We start from the raw sequence: 21,128 nt of genomic DNA, 5'->3' as shown, positions 1-21,128 counted from the left end.
CTTTAAAATTTCAGCCTCGCTTTTCCATCTATTGGTCGATTTCTTTTTATCTTTTTATTTTCATCGTTTAAAGGCAGTGTGACGCTGTGTGTCTTTAAATCACTAAGTATTTTGTTTTGAAAATCACTGTATCATGGCCCCTAAGACTTGCCCACATTTCCTCTGTTCAAAACTGCAAACTTGAATGTATTTTATTGGACTTTTATTTGGAAGATCAACACAAAGTAGAACACAACTGAAGTGGCAGGAGACATAATGCAAGTTAAGACGTTTTACAAATAAAAGCATCTATTTGTTTGTGTTCATCAACTCTGATGGGAATTTCTGCCAGTTAATGTTCACAAATCAGCTTAAGTCCAGCCATCGTGGTTGAAGATTGACCATAAACTGAAAATTTCAAGTCCTTTCATGCATTTACAATTGGATTTTTTGGTCTGGACCACAGCATTATGCTGCTGCCGCCATGTTTCACAGTGGTTATGTTGTGTTGCATTTAGGATGTGACAAATGTTTTTCACAGTTGGTTGGCCTGCATTTTATTTATAGATATTAGAGCGAAGCTGACTTCATATTAACATACAGTAGAAATATATGAACCATATATACATGTATAGAACATACATCTTTTTTCTTTTTCAAGCTGTACGAGGTTTAATCAGACAAAACATCTCTTGTTTTAGGTCACTTAGATTTACCAAAATGATTTCCATTTGGTAAAATAGATGTCACAGATGTATTTATTAATGTTTTAAAAAACAGAAGTTTACGTTCAGAATAGATGCCGTCTCCTGAAACCATGAGGGAAAGCCCAGAAGATGATGTCATGACTTTGGAAGCTTCTGACATGTTAAGTGACACATTCGAGCTAATTGGAGGCACACCTGTAGCAACATCTCAAGACGTAATGCTGGCAGCAAACCTTTGGCATAAATGGGTCTTCCAAATGGACAATAACCTTAAACTGTAAAGCCAAAGTGGCTACAAAGTGGCTTAAAGACAACAAAGCTGATGTTGTGATGTGGCCATCAAACCAGCACAAAGATACAGTTCAAAGACAACGCTTCCAAATACTGAGGGAATGTAAACATTTTTCTTCTGGCATTTAGCAAGTAGAAATAATTTTGGTATATCTACATGACCCAAGGCAAGACACTTTAATTAGAAACAAACCACAATTGACTTTATATCTAGATTACCGACACTTGGGTGTATTCCTAAAATAGAAACCACCAAGAATACACAGACTCATTGGTACCACAGTTGCACGCTTTGAGCGAATGACGAGTGCTTGTTGTGGTTCCTCCCTCGTTGCCGTCGCCCCTCCGCCTCCCAGCGGTGGGACGCCTGAGACGCAAGAGGCGCATTTCCTTCTCTTTCAACCTGTCCCCCATCCTCACCAAATCTAAGACTCAGTTCATTTACGGGGACTCTTCATCAAGTGACGATGAAGAGGAGGAGGATGACTCGAGTGAGTACCAGACGTCAAACGTGGCTGCAGTAGAAACTAGACGTCATAAAAAAAAAAAAATGTATTTTTATTTTTTAAACCCACAGCAGTCACGGTTCCCAGTAGAGCCCTAGAAACCCGCCTCCTCCTCTCTGCTAACCTCGCCTCCTCCTCGCTGGCTACACTCGAGTGTAATGAACCGTGATTACAAACTGCTGTTCCCACCTGTGCAGGTGTAGGGTCAGGGAGGATTCTCCTCTCCAAAGGAGTCGTAAAACTGTCTGGAATTAAAAGAGGCTGAAAAAAATAAAATAAAATCAAACAATTTTAATATAAACCTGAGTTCAGTCCTCTGGGTTTTCATCATTTCCTGTCCAGTGTAGGATTGGCTCCGCTAAAACAATGCTGAAGGCAACGTGGCGGCTGATTGAGCTGCAGCACCAAACATCAGTCAAAAGGAGAATGCTAATTATTTCTCATATAAATCTACTGGCGGTTTGATCCTTGATGGGAAGAGGAAGAAAAGCAAACCTGCTCCTTTTGTGAACTGTGTGCTGAATTCATTATGCTGATAAATTCTGTTTGGCTGCTTCTGTCACATACAGACAGTGGCAGCATGACCTTTCTGTGAATTGGCTTTTAGTGTCGTCTTTTTTAGAGCGGGGGGGGGAACTGGAGCAATGTCACGAGATAAGAGGAAAAGCACCATCAGAGGTGCTGCAGGTTATCTGAGAATACATGTGGGCCTGTCTTCTTCAGACCAAACCTTCCTTCATCTCTCTGCTCTACTCTCTATTTCCATTGCTATTTTCTGTTTCATCTTGTTTACATTATCCTTTGCAGATTTTCATGCGCTGTACAAAAACTGATAAGAATCATTATTTTTGAGAGAAGCTGAATGTTCCTCATTTAAAAATGACTGGAATAATCGACTTAAAGCCGTTTGCAATCGTATGGATTTCTTCAGATGCAGACATTATATATATATATATATATATATATATATATATATATATATATACCTGGCATACATGACATACGTTGCTGTAATGTTTTCCAATATCTCAATTGCACAACAATAAATCTTTAATATTTAAAGTGTTTTGAATGTATTTTTGAAGCCGCTCGTCTTTTGAGCAGCTGGAAACCTTTTGGAGCCGACGGCCCTTTGGGACCGAGTGTCACTGAACTGAAAGGCAGACTGCCTGCAGCTCTCGGCCTCGGCCTCTCCATTAGTGCGTTGCCCTCGCTCTGCAGGGGGTTCCTCCAGGCTAAGCAGCTCACTTTCAAGCATTAGGAGTAGCTCAGTCCGTGTCCCGGCCAAATCCTCGCTGCCAGGGCATGACCTGGCAACCTTCAGCTCCGGTGAATATAAAATGTTTTACTAGTGAGCCAGTATACTCAGCGAAAGGTCAATCCTGCTCTGTCCTGCTCACCTTTTTAACCACCTGACATGACAAAAAAAATAGAATAAAATGGTTTCAAATAATGAATAAAAAAGTTCTGCTCCTCACTTCCTGTCTTCTCTCCTTCCAGGTGTGAGGTTGTTTTCCAACCCCTCCGGGTCGGTAGCTTACAGGTCAGTTCACACACATTATGTAAGAAATCCTTCTTTAGGTTTTTTATTTTTTTATTTTTCCTCTACACCCACAACAACCTTTATGGTTCCTGTAAAGAGGAGCCGAGGAGAAGCGGCCGACTGGACCTTTCATTTATGGCGTTGTAAAGACGCGTCTGAGTGAATGTGTGAGTCGGCATGTCTCATAGGCTGCAAAGTAACGCTGGCCTGCGTTTCAGTATATCGGAGGAAGAGCCGGGGCCTCTGCGGAGCGACACGGAGGGGAGGAACACGACCAAAGTCAGCCGGACCTTCAGCTACCTCAAGAACAAGATGTACAAAAAGACGCGGGTAAGCGAAATGACTACCTCGCCGCGTGTGGATGACCTATTTTTAGTGTGTGTGTTTGGGTAGACAACCTCTTTTAAGCAAAGAGCGAGGGAGCGGCAGGTTGCTTTTCGGGCTCCGCTGCGGTGCGTCCACATTCACCCAGGAATCCACTTCCTCTTCTGAACAGCTGGCAGTTACGTGTTGCGCTTCAGGGCTTGTAACTTCCTCCTGTTCACACTTCCCCAGCAGGCGCTGCTTTTGGAGTTCACAATTCATTTTGTGGTCCCAAATATGCGAGTCTCTGAATGGAGATGAGCTCTGCGTTACCGTTCTTTGCCTTGGGGGAGGAATAACTTTCCGAGGCGTGATGAGTAGCATTTTAGTCACACCACAGCCATAAACTGAACTGTGTTTTATTGGGATTTTATGTGATGTAACGACACAAAGGACACAACTTGTCAGCTTCTGTCTCCAGATGTACATAGATGTATAAAAATTATTTGACCCTGGAAGATTGAATACAATTTCTTGACACACTTTTCAGATTTTTATTTGTAAAGAAAACCAAAAAAAAGCCCAAAGTTGATGACCATTCCCTTCCACTTCACAAATATGCAGTACTTTGTTTTGGTCTGTTTAGAAAACAAAAAATAATTCATTAAATCTAGAAATTGGAAACATCACAGAAGAAAAAATAAGATTTTGGGAATGTTTCTCAAAGCACTGTAAATTAACTTTTTCTGTGATATAAAAACCCTTTTAGACAAATAATAGTCTACTTTAAAGAAGCCATTATAAAGGAAAATGTTAGTTTCATATTAGCCTCTTTAAACTGTTGAATGTTTTTGATGAATTCAACATGAGTTTTATTGACACATTTTAATATTTTTCATTAATAATCTTATTTTGGGGAGTGGAGGAGAAGATCAAATATGTTTTGTTATATTTGTCCTGCTTGTATCATCACTCCTCACAGGACTCTCATTGAATCCCACAGGAGGAATGTCAAACCATCGATGACCTCATGGTTTGTTCTTGTTACACAGAACGAGAATTATTAACAAAGAGTTCATATCCTCCACAGGAAGTGCCGTTTCCTGCCTCTTACATTGCACAAATTTGAAAATGATTCAGTTGTAAATAATTCTAACCCACATGATTCCTGTCACCCGTATCTTGGCAGCGCTGACATCACCTCGGGGTTCGGATGTGGCGTTCGAATGAACTCCGTCCAGATTGGTTTTCCTGTTGTGGAAAAAAATAAAACCAGGCAGTTTTTAGCAATCTCTGCCTCCGTGTTTCTGTAAAGCCGCCCGCCCCCCCTTTCACCGAGACACCAATGTGTGAACAGGAAGTGAAACAGGAAGACAAAAACTTGCTGTAATGTTTTCCAACTTCTCAATTGCACTTTGCTTTTAAAGTGACAGGACCCCAAAAGGTGCCGCCTCAGCCTGTGGTTGGGATGAAAACAAATCATCCACAAACCAAAATTGTGCTTTAATTCCGTTTCAACTCGGTGTTGTTGTGACAATTATTGTGACGATTCTGCCAAACCCCGTTGTTGCTATGTCAACCATTCTCCTCTGGTTCAGCTGCGGTCAGTCTTTACCAGGTTTAAAACCCTTACAGCCTCTCTCGGCTTCGGTCTTCTGCACCAACACTGAAAGTGAGAACGTCGGTGGAAGAGGATGTAGTCGCTGCAGTCTGCAACAGCGTCTGCTCCGCACCGACGGCTCGTTTTGCAGAAATAGCACCTCCTGCTGCGCGGCAGTCACTTCCTCTTTGCCCAAGTTCCTGATGGAGCCTCGGCTCTGCCGGCTGTAGACCGTGCCCCTCGGGCCGCAGACCAGGGATGTTGTACGGGAGGTTCTCGGGGAGCCGCGGCTTCTCGCTGAGAAGGAAAGGTTGCCTGGAGGTAGGCTGAGAGGACCGCTCTCTTTTTCCAGTCACATCGCAGTAAAAAAAAAAAAAAAAAACGAGAGAGAGAAAGTTCAGTGGCTGTCAGAAGATCATATTTAAAGAGTTCTGTTCTGTGGCGGCTTGTCTTTTCTTCTTTATTTTCCAGTGAAGTCATAGTCTTAGACTTTCTTACACTAGAATGTCTCTTTGTTTTCAATCTGCGCTGTAGATTTCACAAGCTGTTATGCGTCCTGTGGAGGTTTTTTGTAGCCAAAAACGTCTCGCGTTCCCTCTCTTTTTTTATTAGATTTCCCTGCTTCAGCAAGTAGATTTTTTGTGTGGATTTTCGCATCAAAAAGGGGTTTCCAAATGCCTTAAATCTGCTGTTTTTGGAAGTTCTAGAAATCTGAGAGCGTTTTAGTTCAGGTTTAGACAGTTGTTGCAGGAAGTGAGACTTGAATGCAGTTGTGTTGCAATGGCTCTGAAACACACCGTGGCTCATTTAGCCCCTCTGGCATCGTTAAATACCAAGCGAAAATGAGCCCGGCTACGTCGGAGCTTTGTGGTCCTCGCAAACCGAGAGAGGCCGCAGGGCTGGCCCATTAAAAACAAGCTGGAAAACTCCATTTTCCCCATTTCCTCTGGGTTTGGGTGGAGGCTCTGTGATGCAAATCCAAAAGAATGAAGGCTCTGTTCTTTTCTGCATCACTTTATGGGATTGTGATTCAGTTTTGGTGTGTGTGTGAATGTGGTGACCGACTGCTCGAGGATGAGCTTGTCCGTTAGTGGAGGGGAGGGGCAGAAAGAAGAAGGTCAGAGACGTCTGGGAGGCTACATCAAAGCTCCTCGAATCCCATGGATCCGTCTCCTCCTTGTTCACTCTTTCACTTTTTGTTATACATTTTTTTTGTTTTGTTTTGTTTTGGTAACATTTTGTGATCAAAACAAAAATGGCGTGACGGAAAATAGCAGAATTTTGCTGGACAATAAATTGTCCCTGAAGTTATTGCAGTGAAACGTGATATTGTTGTTTTTGAGACCATTTTCAAGTAACATGATGGTAATGGCTTTCTCAATGATCAATACACTTTTATTTCTAATTAGCATTTAACACAGGAGCCGGAAGAAATTTTAAATATTCAAAGTAAATAAGCAAAACAACAGAAAAGACACACAAAATGTGTTATGAAGTCTCTGTAGATAAAATTGTCCTTCAAAATAAAAGCTCAAGTCACCAGACAAGAGGCGTTTTTCATTCAGGTTTTTTGTAGCACGAGAGAGAAAAGAGAAAAAATCCCTGATAAATCACGCAAATGGAAATTAGTGAGCTCATTTTAATTTGTCATGTGATTAATTGATTTGTTGCTTATTGCGACAGACCCACTGGAACCCCGTTGGACTTGCAGCTCTGAATGGACCACAGCACTATACAGATGACTATTGGAATTGATTTTCCTTCCTCTTTAAAATTTTCTGCCACTTTTAGAGGCTATTTCATGACAAAAGGTGAAAACGTGCGAGTACTTTTGCCGCGATCTATAAGTATGACTTTTCTATTATTTATCTAACTCTAAATGATGACCAAATTTAAAAACAAAGCATTGTCTATAACAATAGTCATAGCTGTGTGCAGCTTATTTACATTTCATTTAGATATGTATTCATGTAGACATGTATAGAAACAATTCACAAAAAAAGAGAGCTATTTTAAAAGTTCTTTAATAAGACGCTTTGTTGACTACATAAAAATTGCATCACTTAATATCCATCCCCTCCTGTCTGCCTCCCCCCTGCTGGGAAGCACATCAGAGTAATCATGTCGCTCCGTGGGGTTTAGATTGAAATTGAACATACGCCACCGGCCGACCAGCGAAACATTTTGTCCTCTCCGCGCGCAACCCGGGCTTCACTCGGAGTCTCACTCCTCCCTAAAATTTCCAATTTGCCGGTGAAAGTGTTCCCAGTTAATTGTGGAAGCCAAGTCAGAGATGAGTCCCGTTAATAACTCCCGCAATTTTCCTCCCTCAGGAAAAAGACCGAGACAAAAGGGACAAAGACAAAGAAAGCAAGGAGAAGGACAAGAAGGCCGTGAACGGACACCTTTACACGCCCGTCAGCTCCAACCAGTCCCTCCAGTGCTCCCAGTGCAATAAAGCTTTTAATGGCAGAGAGGCGTTCTGTTGTACATGTAAGTACCTTTTTCTGTCTGTTTTGCTGATTTAATGACGTGATGATTTTTTTTTTTTTGTGACGTCAGCCTTGTGCTGTTTATTACTGGAAATGCAGTCGGCGAGAGATCTTTGATCTGTTCAGGAATCAGATTCTGTTTTCTGAATTAACTGTTTCAACACTAAGAGGTCCCTCTATTTCCAGTCCGCAGCTGAGTTTTATTTTTTTCTTTAAAACCACACAAAAGTTATGGGTACATAGTGCTTCAGTTCCAAGGTGGAAAAACCTGCACCTGCTGAGCAAAACAAAAACCGCAAAGGCCTGCTTCACATTTGTGTTGTTAAAGACTTTTCTGTGGACACGAAAATTAACACTTTAGGTTAATTAATTTAACGTTAGGGTGTACTTGGCTTATATCTGGCAAAAAAAAACCAACTAACTCTACCTTCAGTTAAACTTGGTGGTGGTGGTAGTGTGATGGTCTGGTGCTGCTTTGCTGCTTCAAGAACCAGAGAACTAATGGTAAACGAATAAAAAACGTTCAGTTCACTACCACAAAAAGGAGAATGTCTAACCATCAGTTTGTGCCGCTGAGCTCAAGCACAGTGGTGTTACGTAGCATGGCAACGGGCCCGTCTCTTTAATCCTAAAAAAACCAAACAAAGTGGAAAAAGTTGGAGTGGCCTAGTCAAAGTCAAACTTGAGTGTAAGTGACATCTTGATGCACATGCATATATGCCTGAAAACGCTCAAATATTTCTGATGTAAAGCAGCTGTGGAAAGAAGAGAGGGGTGAGAATTCCCTTGTAGTTCATTGACTGTAGATGGATTAAATGTGAGGCAGAGAAAACAGCCGAACAGTGACCCGGTCCTCGTCATTAACTCCTGCCCACAATGCCAAATGACTGATATAACGACGCTATTGCCATCTGTGTTCGTATTGCCAGGCAAAACTATCATCAGCATGAGTAACATGTTGCTCCCTTTGCCCTACGGGGGCCATTCTCAGCGTCCTTCCTGCATGTCGTTGTTGTGCTTGGCCAAATGGCAGCTGTAGCTGCACACTCGTCTCCTGGAGGACTACTTCAGAGTCGGCCCCATCAGGGTGTCTGCACAGAAAGCAAAGCCATTTTTAATTTTGCTTTTCACTGGAGAACCAGAAGAGGATGTAGCTTATTGCACAAGTGGGGTGGGAGGAGTGTGTGTGTGGGGGGGGTGAAAGCAAAAAAAAAAAAAAAAGCTCAAAAGGAGAAACGAGCTCTTCGATGGATTACAGCCATCTTCTGAATGGTCACATTCTGCCTCAGATACTCAGCTGACAAGAAACAGTCCTTTTTGTTTTGCAGGCAGTCTGCTGCAGAGCCTGGAGAGGCTGATTTTTTATTTATTTTTTTTCAAGAGGTTTATACTCGCAGATGTCTGGCTGGTTTCCATCCAGCAGACAAATACAGTGTTCCTTTGTCTTCTGTTTTCTGGTTCTACTTGGACGTCCACATAAAAAAGAAAGAAAGAAAAATACCCAATAATGTTGTAAGGTAGAAAAGGAGCAATCAAGTCAGCGTGTGAACCGGCCACCGATGGCGTCGTTGCCTTTCTTTACATAGACGTCTTTATAATTTTCTCACCCTCAGTCAGAGCGTTTGTTTACTGATGTAATCTTCCGAGCGGAAACGTTGCACGCGCCCCGGTGAGGATGACGACGCTCCGGCGAGGGGATTTTGTGGGGTTAGATTGCGCAAAGCCTCTGATAAAGTCTTAAGTGGAAACGCTTCGGCGTGTGAAAATGAGCGGGACTGGCGGACCAATCAGAACCTCTCGCAAGTTTCCTAAAGAATACAGGCAAAACTGACTGAACTGGATCAGGTCGTGCTGGCAGGGCTTATTTTAGCAGCCCTGAATTATGACTTTTGTGACTAAATGATGGATATGGGAATGTTTACATAATTGAGATTTTCCCATGCAGTGCAGTATACATGTGTGTGCGTCAAAGCCTATCCTTTTTTCTCTTTTTCCAACAGCAGTATTGCCCCTCAGTTGCATCACACACAGCGCTCCAGTCTGGCTTTCATTAGCGGGCTGGTGGAGTTTCCTGGCTGACTGTGAAAACCAGTCAGAATTTCTTGCTCCCATTCCTCCTCCTCCCCCCCCTTCCCTACACACACACACACACACACACACACACACACACACACACGCACACACATACCATCACCAAGCTCACTATGTTGCTTTTCTTTCCAGACTGTAATGCATCCGTCCACAAGGGCTGCAGGGACAGCATGCCTGTTTGTGCCAACGTGAAGATGAAGGTAAAACTTTTTGTTCCCTCCCGGTTCTCCTCCACTGACCCTGTAGCGTTCTGTTGTCCTGCCGCCAAAATCAATTTTTTTCTTTTTCCATTCGTTTCCATGCGTTTATTCCCTGTTTCTCTGTTTAGTTGCCCAAACAGCAGTTTGCAGTGCCAGATTCCAGCGCTCCGTGCTCTGTTCCTGGCGTCACAATGAGGAACAAAGGTGAGTGTCAAACTAAACTGGACTTGAATGAATAATCCATCGCCGTCAGCTATGGGGTTTATTTTTGTTTTTTTTGTTTAGTTTTTTGTTTCGCACAGTGCAAAGTTGGCGGAGAATCCTATACGTTTCCAATAAAGGGAAATAACGTAATAGCAGAAGTGAGCTTTAGCACTTTCATTTAGCTCTTTTGTCTGCACTGTGCTTTGGATGTTTCTGACAGACTTCCACAAAAGCAGGATATGAGCTTTGCACACATTTCTGGGAAATTTTTTCTTCAGATTTGTCTTTCAGATTCATTTTTACTATTTTGAATGTATGTTTTCTCATGCTATATTGAATCATAATTTAGTTTAGCACCTAAATTATAAATGGGCACCATGGATGTAGAACTACCGCCTAGCTAATAATAGTAAATATTTGTATTTGAGCAAAAATGTAAAACAAAATGTAGTCAGATATTTCTTCCATGCATTATTATTTCAACAATGATGCACCTACTGTTAGAATACAACCATGTTATAATTTAATGGGTTTTTTTGTTTTGCTTTTATTGATTAGCAAATTGATTAGTTTGATATTCAGACAAACTGAATATCAAGTGTTTCACTTAGGGACAAAATTACTAAGATAAATGGACGTTTCACTAATATTCTAATTACTTTGTTACGACTGAATATTTTTTGTGTTGAATTGCTGCTTAAGAATAAGAACATGCTTGACCTGTCAGCTTTTAAACAAGGCACTTCCTTTGTAAACAGCATTGGCTGAGTCACCGCCCACGCTTCTTGAACCTCTTAACCGAGAATGTTGAGATTTTTCTGTGTGTGTTTGTTGCCTCTATTTCTAACAGCTGTGAGCTGCAACGTTGCAGCAGTAGGAAGTGTGCTTACTGCATGCGCGTTATAAAAACAAAGTGTCGCTGATCAAAGATGCAGTAAGATGTGAACGATGAATTTAGCCCGATTTTTATAAAGCCGCTTCAGGTAAAGGACAGCTCCAAGTTACTCCTCAAATCTGTTAAGGTTTACCTCGACAGCACAGTAAAACAATCCAGAGGCAACAGTCTTAATGAGAGAGCACAACGATAAAAATGGCATTTTATAGAAAGTTTTAATTGAGGCACAAAAAAATAAAAGAAACCATAAAAGAAACTAAAATCAAAACCCCGTTGTCCCATAAACTGACAATAAGAATGAAGGTTTTTGTGAACAAAAGTATTGGACGCTGTTTCAGTTTTTTCCGGGTTTTAATGTGATTGTGACGGTTTCTCCTCCAGCTGGTGGGACGAGGGACCGTCCCAGGTCAGCCATCTTGAGCCCCGAAGACAATCTTCCCCTGATGATCCCAGGATCACGGAGACACACCAGCATCATGACGTTCCCTGGAAACAATCTGTCAAAGAGCCTCTCGATTAGCAACATCGCAGGGTGAGCCGCTGTCCGTCGTCTGAAGGAAATATTAACATTTAGGCAGAATGCTGATGCAGATCTACTTTTTGTTTTGTTTTCTCTAATCTTTGATCATTTCCTCTTTCAGCCCATTCGATGACATCCCCATCAAAGGCCTGCGCTACCTTTCCCAGTCCACAGACTCACTCAACAGAACCAACCAGGTCACAGAATCCATGGAGTCGCTCACTGATGAAGGTCAACACACGCACACACACACACACACGCGCGCACACGCACACACACACACATACACACCCTTTTTTTTCTTCCTTTCTAATCTTTCCAAAATAAATAAGCGTAATTAATCTCAACATTTTGACATAAACCAGATTCAGGGGAGGGGTGTTGAATGTTTGAACTGCACTTTAAATTACCGTATTTCCTGGACTATAAAGTGGCGCTTTTTTTCATAGTTTGTCTGGTCTTGCATCTCGTAGTCAGGAGCAACTTACATATGTTGGTTTTTTTTTGTCTTTATGTCACTTTTTTGGACTAAAGCAACTTATAATCTAGATCAAAGTACAGTCCGCTAAATGTGGCAGCTATTTCTGGACCACGACTCACCCACTGGCCCGTTTTTTGCTAGTGTATGTGCATTAAATGATAAAAAAAATCTAAAAACAGAATTTAGATACATTAAATTGATTTCTTTCTCACCAGTGCATTTAGTTTAGCATTTTTTTTTTTATCCCACTTTATCAGGCTTAAAACAACAGAGTTAACTGTTAACGAGACAACATGTCACATTTATGTACATTGGAGAGATTGGCGGGAACTTTTTCTTAAAAGGAGCGTCCCATTTATCTGTGGCACACTTTAACCACCACCTGAATTAAGTACCAAGGGAAAAGGTACTTAATTGTCTGAACATCCTGAAGCTCCTTAGTTTGGACAATATCCGAAGAATTGAGGCCATGTCAACACTTCAGACTTATCACTGTATTTCTTTATAACTTCTGTTTTTTTATACTTCTGTTTGCATTTTATCAGGAGGCAGTGTTAGAATTTGTCACATAACATACAGTGAAGTTAATGCTTTTTTGTTTGTTTGGTTTACATCGACTTAAATGGAAGAAAAATTCTCATGTTATTATGTCGGAATAACCTGAACTTTAGTCTTGTTAGCGATCAGTAGAAGTCGTGGAAGGAAACGTGGTGAACGGACGCTGTGCTCCTCGTTCAGGGACGGAGATGATGGACGCGCAGCTTCTGGGGGAGTTCGAGGCGAACTCCAAAGAGTTCGAAGCAGACTCCTGGAGTCTGTGCGTGGAGCAGCAGTACCTGCAGCAGCAGAACAAAGAGCTGGTCAAGAAACAAGACGTCATTTACGGTACGACAAAAAAAAGCAAAAACAATCAAACTTGTATAACACATCAGGGGTTCCTATAGGATTTTTTAAAACGGTGGTGTTGGACTGTCCGTGAAACGACTGTCATTCCAAACTGAATGTTTTTGAAAAGCATTTTATTCACTATATTCACTCTGTGCAATTGAAATCACGACTCGTTGTAGTGATATAGTGGGCCTGACTGAGGGACCCATTTAGGATGAGGAGCATAATAATCAGGAAGTGGTGGATTCATGTCAGTCACCAGTATCACACCAGGAACACTGGGAATATTTAAATGTTACACGTGTCTCATTACAGATCAGCATCATTTCTATGTTCCTCAGAAGTTGAGGGAGCTGTGTAACATCTTCTTCATCTAACATTACATCAAAGTCTTCCTCAGATCTCTTCCTCTTCTTCTGAAGATATTATAACATCCTCATCTGGAAATGCGACCGTGCGACGAGTCTGAATGGAAAAATGACCCGACTTTAAGCTTTGTCGTGCTGTTCAAAAGTTTTCTGAAACATTACTCATGAAGACCAAACTGTGTTTATCAACTGTTGTTTGCAACAGGGTCGTTTTCACAGGGTTGCACTAAGAATATTTCATCTTAATCTTACTTGGGTACCTTTATTTCTCCTTTTCTCTCCCTCTACGTTGGACTGTGTCATTGAGTTTTACTTAGGGTTGACAAATGCAAGACATGTTTTTTTTTTTTTCAGGAAATCACATCCGCCTGTAGCTCCGCGGAGCATTAAGAATGTCTCGTTTTACTTTGCGCAGAGCTGATGCAGACCGAGATGCATCACATCCGGACGTTGCGCATCATGTCGGAGGTATACAGCAAAGGCCTGCAGAAGGAGGTCCCCCTGGAACAGCACACGGTGGAGAAGATCTTCCCGGCGCTGGACGACCTCCTGGACCTCCACTCGCAGCTCCTCCAGCGCCTCCTGGACCGAAGGAAGGAGAGCCAGCTGGAGGGGGGAGGCTCGGAGGGTGGCTTTGTCATCAACAGGATAGGAGACATTCTGGTCAGCCAGGTCAGAGCAGCCACGGTTTACACCTGATTCTGCACTGAGTTGAATGAAGTTTTAAAGCTTCAATTCCTTCTTTTTCTTCCCCCATTATTATCTTCCATACCACTGTGAGTTTTGCATATTCATCTTTTTATCCCTCTCTGCTCTTAGTTCTCGGGATCCAACGGCGAAAGTATGAAGAGGGTTTACGGGAAATTCTGCAGCCGCCACAACGAAGCCGTTAACGTCTACAAGGACCTCATGAACAAAAACAAAAACTTTAAAACCTTCATCAAAGTGAGGATGAGAGTTTTCGTCTCTCTTTTACGCAGCAGTTGTTTCTCCTCACGTCTTCAAGCTGACGACGCGTTTCATTCGAACCTCTCTGCTAATTTGCAGCCTCTCTCTCCGTCTCTGTTGTTTTTGTGAAGCCCTGTCACTAGTTGTGTGAGCACGCTTCTCTAAAAGCACCTCTTGTTCTTTGTTTTCTCCCAGAAAAAGAGAAGTAGCAGCACTGTGCGGAGGCTTGAAATCCCAGAATGCATCCTGCTGGTGACCCAGCGGATCACAAAGTACCCTGTGCTGTTTCAGAGAATGCTGTTGCACACTAAAGGTGGGTAACATGTCGGCCTCGTTCAACCTTCGTTACATTATTTCTTAACGGTGTGTGAAACAGCAGGAGAATCTAAAGTCACCAATTTAAATATAGAGATGCATTGAGCAACAATCTTCCTGAGAGATTTAGATCAAAACACTTAAAGGATTTTGAAAAGTAACAGGTTTAAAAGAGGTAGAACGTCAGTGATTTGTGCAGCGTAAACATTGCTAATTTTCATCAAATTTGTATGCATTAGCATAGATACTGTTGGTTGACAGCACAAAGATGGCTAAAGTTCTTAGTTTTAATGCATGTAACAAAATGGACATCAAACACTTCTAGTGTTTGACTTGCCAGCCACTGATCAGAACTGATGAAGGGGAAAAATTGAAATGTGGAACAACTAAAATATCAAAGAAAAAAATAAAATAATGAAGAGGAAAATGAAAAAAAATAAAACCAAAACTTTTATCTCCAGTTCGAAAAGTGAGTAGGAAGTAGACAAAGCTTACTAAATTGCCTCATCCAAATATATACAAATTTTCACATCTAATTGATTAGTTGATTGATGGATCTTGCATATTTTTTGCTCTTACATCATGACTTGGATTTTTCTCTAATTATGTTTTTTTTTAAGTTTTGATCATGATCAATGGTGCTGCCACCACTGTGTCCATCATGCATCTGCTCATCTTGTTATGATGGATGAGAAATGATGCTGGTTACAGGAAGGAGGAACAATAGGTCGATATAACATGTCAAACCTAAATATTTTCGATGAGGTTTCTTTCAAGCACATTAATATAGATATTTAATCCCACACAAGCTTCGCCTGAATTGTCATAAATGTTATTAGTAGAAACTTTGCACGATTCCAGTCTTCTGTCTTTTTACTGTACAGCAGTGTGTCACCTGGTTTAGGAAAAGAACAGAACAGTTCTTTTTATTTTTGTAAATGTGATTTACGTGAGCTCATTTATCCTGCAAGGGGGGAAAAGGCAGTAGTTGTTTGTTCGCCGTTTTTCGAGTGTTGGATCAAGCAGAACTCTGAAGAGCCGAAACATTCCGCACCGTATTTCTATCTGATTTAAACGAGTTCTCGTCAGTCGGCCTCCCACTGTGTACATTCTCTCTAATCCGTCCCTGGAGCCTCTTTACGGTTCCATGTGGGATGGTGGAGCTCTGACTTAATCCCCAAGGTGATTTAAGCAGACTCCTTTTTTTTTTTTTTTTTTTTGACAACGCTTGTATATATCGAAAAGAAGCAGCAGAGTATTCTTGAAGTTTGTTTTCTTTTCCTTCTGCTTCGGAGCTGCAAGTACAAAAGAAAAACAAAAAACAGCAGGAGAAAAATCTCCTAAATATAGGTCAAGTTGTTACTTATTGTGTCCAAAGCTATGAGCTCAAAGGAGAGTGCGCAATGTTGCAAATGTTGACTTTGAATTTTTTTTATTCCTAATTATGCAGAAGTAAAACAACTTCACAAACTGCAAGGTGAAAGTGCAGATAACACCAGGAGCTTGCATAAGTATTTATACCAGTTGAATGTGTTTATATTGAAACAAGTTCTGTTGGGATTTTCGGTAACACTTAATATGAAGGTGTGAGCAAAAGACTGACATGGCGCTGTCGTAAACACGACATAACACCTGTTATAAACATGGATCAGTCTGCTTTAGTGTTTATGACTGTTTTCATGAAGTGACATTCGGTCAGTAATGACACATTTAATGCAAAGTTGACACTTTTAACGGATGCAAAGATGCATTAAAGTGTCATTATTTACAGAATAATGCTAAATTGAATGGACTTTTAATGCAACTTTGCATTGTTCTGTAAATAATGACACTTTTGGTCATCAAAGACGCGTCACTGTAAATTCCACTAAAAGCTGAGGTGAGGTCTGAACACCTCGGCCGCCTCCCCTCCGCAGACGCGGACGAGGACTACGTTGACCTGAGCGAGGCCATCCGGTTGGTGAAGGAGGTGATCGCCGCCGTCGACAGCAAGGTGAACGAGCACGAAAAGAAGCGGCGCCTGAAGGAGTTCCACGGCCGCATGGACAGTAAGTCCATCATGATTCTGAAAAGCGGCCAGTTCTTCGCCAGGGAGGATCTGCTGAGGCGGAAGCTGATCCACGACGGAGCGCTGCAGCTGAAGAACACACAGGGAAGGCTAAAAGGTGAGCGTACAGACAGTCGTCTACTTTTTTTTCCCTTTTTTTTTGTCGTCACCAACAAAATATGTGAGCGGTTTATGGTCTTCCAGATGTTCAAGCTCTCCTGCTATCGGACGTCTTGGTCTTCCTTCAAGAGAAGGACCAGAAATACGTCTTTGCCATGCTGGTAAGTTCTGACCGTCACCTTCTTGCATCTCTTTTTCTTCTTCTTCTCTCGCTCCCATCCTCTCCCCGCTCTCCCTCCGGTGATAAACATCAGAAGCTGTCACTCTTTCTCCATGCCGTGTTCTTGCTGTTAGCAGTAGCTGCCCCGGTTTATTTCTCCCAGCGAGCAGAGGAGCGGCCGCCTCCCGCTCGCACGCTAGCTTGAACCTCATAAAGCCGATGCTGCTCCGGGCTCCTGACCCAGCTGCGTTAAATCATCTGGGGTTTTCAGCTGGGGCTCCCATGTTTACAGGACTCCCAGCTTCATGCCGTGGCACATGCTTTTCTGTCGCACATTAGAAGATGAAAACAGAGACGGCGCCCGCAGCTGGATAATCACATCCGTCGGTAAAGCTTGGGAGAGCTGGAGTCGGGTGGGACTGACGACGCTGAGAGGAGAACATCCTGAATGAGTGGCAGTTAGGAGAGCAGGGTTTCCGGTGCGGAATGAAGAATTAGGAGCGGACGACAGGATATAAACACCGTTGAACTGTTTTAAAAAGTCGATAAGAATCACAGAGTGAAGATAATGAATCCTGGAGGTCTTTCCACACTTAAGCAACCAAAAGGTTTTACATGATTCTGCAAACAGAGGAAGATTCTCTGAAGATTTAGACTTTAAAGCAAGTGTTAACTCAATCATCTGTGTTTAAACAATGCATGTTTTTTATCTACTACACAACAAAGACCTCCGATTGACCAACTCGTAAAGTTAGCAGTGGTAAATCGCAGCTTTTATACTTTTAACAGAGCACAATGCACTAGAGCTTAAAAGATTAATCAGATTAATCGTGATGAATCAATTACTCAAATAATCGTCAACTAATTTGGTAATCAATTAAGCATTAGAATGAACACTCAACATCATTTAGTCTTATGTATCTATTTGTCTAATCTATCTATGTATATATCTATGGACAGCTCTGGAAAAAATGAAGAGCCCACTGCAATGAACCCCACTGAAAACCTTGTTGTTATTCCACCAAATATTGATTTCTGAACTCTTCCTGAGTTAAAACATTGGTATTGTTGTTTCTAACTTTTTCTTTGCATTATCTGAGGTCTGAAAGCTCTGCATCTTTTTGGCTATTTTGACCATTTCTCATTTTCTGCAAGTAAATACTAAATCTTTGCTTGGAATTTCTGAGTCATGTTGTCAGTAGTTCATAGAATAAAGATGTCCATTTTCCTCAAACAAGAACTGATCATCAGTGAATATATATAATCAATATATTGATTGTGAATATTTATATTTATTCTTGATCTTTATTCTTCCTCTTTGCTTTACTTGTTTTTCCTGTACAAATAATTAACCCCCTCCCTTATTGTCTTTCCTTGGTGCTTTTCACATCCTCTCTCCCTTGACCCTCCCTCTCCCTCCTGTCTTTCTTTCTTTCCTTTTTTTTCCCCCACTCTCCTCCCACGCTGGCTTCATCAAACCCTCCCTGTTTTGTTTTTTTTCTCTTTTTCTCATCCTCCCTTGTCTCCCTGAAGGACCAGCGCTCCACGGTCATCTCCCTCCAGAAGCTGATCGTCCGGGAAGTCGCCAACAAGGAGCGCGGCCTCTTCCTCATCACGGCGGGCACCGAGAAGCCGGAGATGATGGAGGTCCTGGCCAGCTCCAAGGAGGAACGCAACACCTGGATGCAGCTCATCCAGACCGCCATGCAGTCCATGTGAGTGGGATTCATTTAGATTTCTGCTGTGGCTTGTTTTTATTGTTTTATTTTTTTTGTATCCTGCCATCCAACTTCTATTTAAAGCTTCTCTTCTCAAAATATATCTTAATCTTCTCTTTATACTTCTACTTGTAACTCTGCTGTGAAAAGCTCAGCTTTGCCCTCTCCTCTGTGGTATAAAGCCAGGGTGAGAATTTTTCTCAGTTTTTTTTTGTGTGCTTTTTTTCATGATAATACAGGCGAAGTTGGGACAAAGCACTGTGCTGCCAGGAGGATTAGCTGCTCTCTACCTGGGGATGGGATGTACTTCGGGTCCATCTAATGTTGAACTGGCTGCGAGGGCAAGCTCGCTTATAAGCAGAGGATTATTCGAATGCAGCCAGTGGGGTGGGGAGGGGAACATTTGGGGGAGGGGAGAAGAAATAAGAGATTTAGCACTCCGTCTCACTCCCCTCTCGGTCCCGACTTCTGTCGGAATACAAAACTGAAATCAAGCCATTGGCAGGAGATGAGAACAAAACTCGATGAGCGCGCCCGTCTTCTCTCTGAGTTGTGCATATGAATGGGCTCTCCGCGAGATAAGGCTGGTGCTCTTTTTTTTTTTTTTTTTTTTTTTTTTTCTGTAAATCCTCCGTGAGAGGAAAAGAAGTTTGGAAAATGAGAGGAAGTTATTAAGTCATTTCTCAGAGGTGAAGTCGGCGTGTTTTTAGTTCTGTTTTTAACGGGTGTTTGCATTGTTTAGCAGGGAGTTTGCTTATATTTGAATGTTTTACCTTCACGTTAAATAAATAATAATTAAACAAGTGACCTTTTTTGGATTTTAATCTTTTTTTTTTCCTTTTTACTTTCTGCGTCCGCGCAGGGAGAAAGACGAGGACGAGGGGATCCCCAGTGAGACGGAAGACGACAAAAGACAATTGGAGAGCAAAGCCAAAGAGATGAGAGGTGAGAAGAGACACATCAGACGCTCTTCTTTTGTGAAAGGAAAATTGCTTTTTTGTTGTTGTTTTCCTCCCCCACTTCCACCTTCAGACACTCTTTGTCTGTTTCCACCGGGCAGATATGTTGAAGCAGAAAGATACGGAGATTATGTCTCTGCTGGAGGAGAAGGTGCGGCTCTTCAGGGAGATGTGGGAGGGCCTGAGCCCCGGCGAGGAGGCCTGCAGGCAGGTCGAGCCCTTCTTCAGGTCAGCCTGCAGCCAGGAGCCGCCTCAGGGGGCGTCCATCATGAAAGACGCCCTGCTGGAAGGTGAGGCGGAGAGGAAGTGAAGTTTGGTGGGGTTTTTTTGTTGGTGAAAATGCATCTTTCATTTGGCGTTCTCGGCTCTGAAGCAGCGCAGACGTGAATACCGCAAAAGGGAGACGGACAAGCTCGACTCCCAGCCCTAGGATTTTCTTGTAGAAATTAAAGTTATTAAATTTAATAACGTTGTTATTAAATTTAGACTAGAGGGTTTTTTGTAGGTTGTTTTGAATTTTGATCATCTTCCACTATTTTCACGTGTGTTCAAGCTACCATGTGTTTATGCGGACAAATAGTTTAGCTACAATGTATCTTGTGATCTATTTCAGCCTACATTCATGCAGGAGGTGAATGTGACCCAAATCTGCTTTATGTCCGTTTCATTTGCTCATGGGTTCATAATTATGAACTTATGAAAGACGTTTGTCACTGAATCACATGATCACCTCACAGCCCCACCCCTCTTGGTCTCGACTGCACATCCAAGCCGACTTCTACTTCTGCAGAAGTTGCAGTCAGTGCTCCACAAAATGTTATTGTTTTTAGATGAGAGTTGAAAAGCTCCCTTCATCTTGTTCTTGTCGGTTTGCTGAATGAACGTTAAAATTCATCCATAAGCGACTCGATCCACTAATGCTTCCGCAAACAGAGCGCCGCTGTGTTTCGTCAACGTTCTTCTTCTGCGCAAGACGGTCGCTTAAATAAAAGTCCGGCTTTAATTGGTAGAATGAACGACGGAGACGCGCGTCACATTCTCTGCCCCATTAGGGTTGCTTTATTTTGGGCAGACTCAGGTGTAGAACTGCTGCATGTTTTCTGAATGCAAACTCCATTCTGCTTGTTTTCATAAACGTTAGGAGTAATGGTAACAGGTTTACTTATTTTAAACAATGAGGAATGTACAACGTTTAAAAATTCTATGTAAGGAGTTTTAATTGATTTATTAAGAAAGATAATATGATATTTACGTCAGATTTGTGGCTGTTCTGTTGCAGTGCTAGCACAGTATGTATTCACATTTCAAACTAAGTTAATGCAAAAACACAAAATCTTACCAAGGAGATTGGTAATCTTTCAAATATGTCAGTGCACTTGAATTAAGACAAAATTAACTTAAAAGTAACCTGTCAATAAGATAAAGAAGCTTGTTTTAAGTCAGTAATTCTTGAATATAAATGCAAAAGGTTCTATTCCACTGTTTTTTTCTGCCTGAGAAACAAGCTCATTCATCTTGCTGAAAAGTTACTTTTAAGATCGTTTTGTCCTACTTCAAGTCTAATAAGATATTTGCACTTGAAACTAGACAAAAATACTTGGTAGGATTTTGTTGTTTTTGCAGTGCAGTTTGGGAGATCACACACGCCTCCATGCAAAGAAAACTCCAAACCGAACCTGAAATTGGTTAGAACACCAAGAAAATATTTTTCAGCTTGCAGCTTTGGCAACAACTCGCAGCTTGATGACATTTCAGTGTTGCACTTTTTTACACACCTGCATTTCTGCTTTTCT

General features: G+C 41.8%; 1 protein-coding gene across 10 annotated transcripts in view; it reads left to right on the top strand.

The window, feature by feature from the left end:
* The window catches only part of LOC122820862 (A-kinase anchor protein 13), a 135,266-nt gene that overhangs the window by 99,482 nt on the left and 14,656 nt on the right, over positions 1-21,128 (top strand). For all 10 annotated transcript variants that reach the window (XM_044098588.1, XM_044098518.1, XM_044098526.1 and 7 more), the window contains 16 exons: positions 2,984-3,026; positions 3,245-3,356; positions 7,263-7,422; positions 9,645-9,712; positions 9,841-9,916; positions 11,193-11,343; positions 11,453-11,562; positions 12,551-12,697; positions 13,484-13,740; positions 13,888-14,013; positions 14,212-14,329; positions 16,248-16,496; positions 16,583-16,659; positions 18,192-18,373; positions 19,239-19,321; positions 19,437-19,625. In XM_044098588.1, the coding sequence (XP_043954523.1) occupies positions 2,984-3,026; positions 3,245-3,356; positions 7,263-7,422; positions 9,645-9,712; positions 9,841-9,916; positions 11,193-11,343; positions 11,453-11,562; positions 12,551-12,697; positions 13,484-13,740; positions 13,888-14,013; positions 14,212-14,329; positions 16,248-16,496; positions 16,583-16,659; positions 18,192-18,373; positions 19,239-19,321; positions 19,437-19,625 (2,148 nt within the window). The remainder of the gene's footprint in view (positions 1-2,983; positions 3,027-3,244; positions 3,357-7,262; positions 7,423-9,644; positions 9,713-9,840; positions 9,917-11,192; positions 11,344-11,452; positions 11,563-12,550; positions 12,698-13,483; positions 13,741-13,887; positions 14,014-14,211; positions 14,330-16,247; positions 16,497-16,582; positions 16,660-18,191; positions 18,374-19,238; positions 19,322-19,436; positions 19,626-21,128) is intronic.

This window comes from Gambusia affinis, linkage group LG02 (genome assembly GCF_019740435.1).
Source record: "Gambusia affinis linkage group LG02, SWU_Gaff_1.0, whole genome shotgun sequence".
Lineage (NCBI taxonomy): Eukaryota > Metazoa > Chordata > Actinopteri > Cyprinodontiformes > Poeciliidae > Gambusia > Gambusia affinis.
The sequence above is the reverse complement of the archived record's forward strand: the minus strand, read 5'-3'. Positions and strand labels throughout refer to the sequence as shown.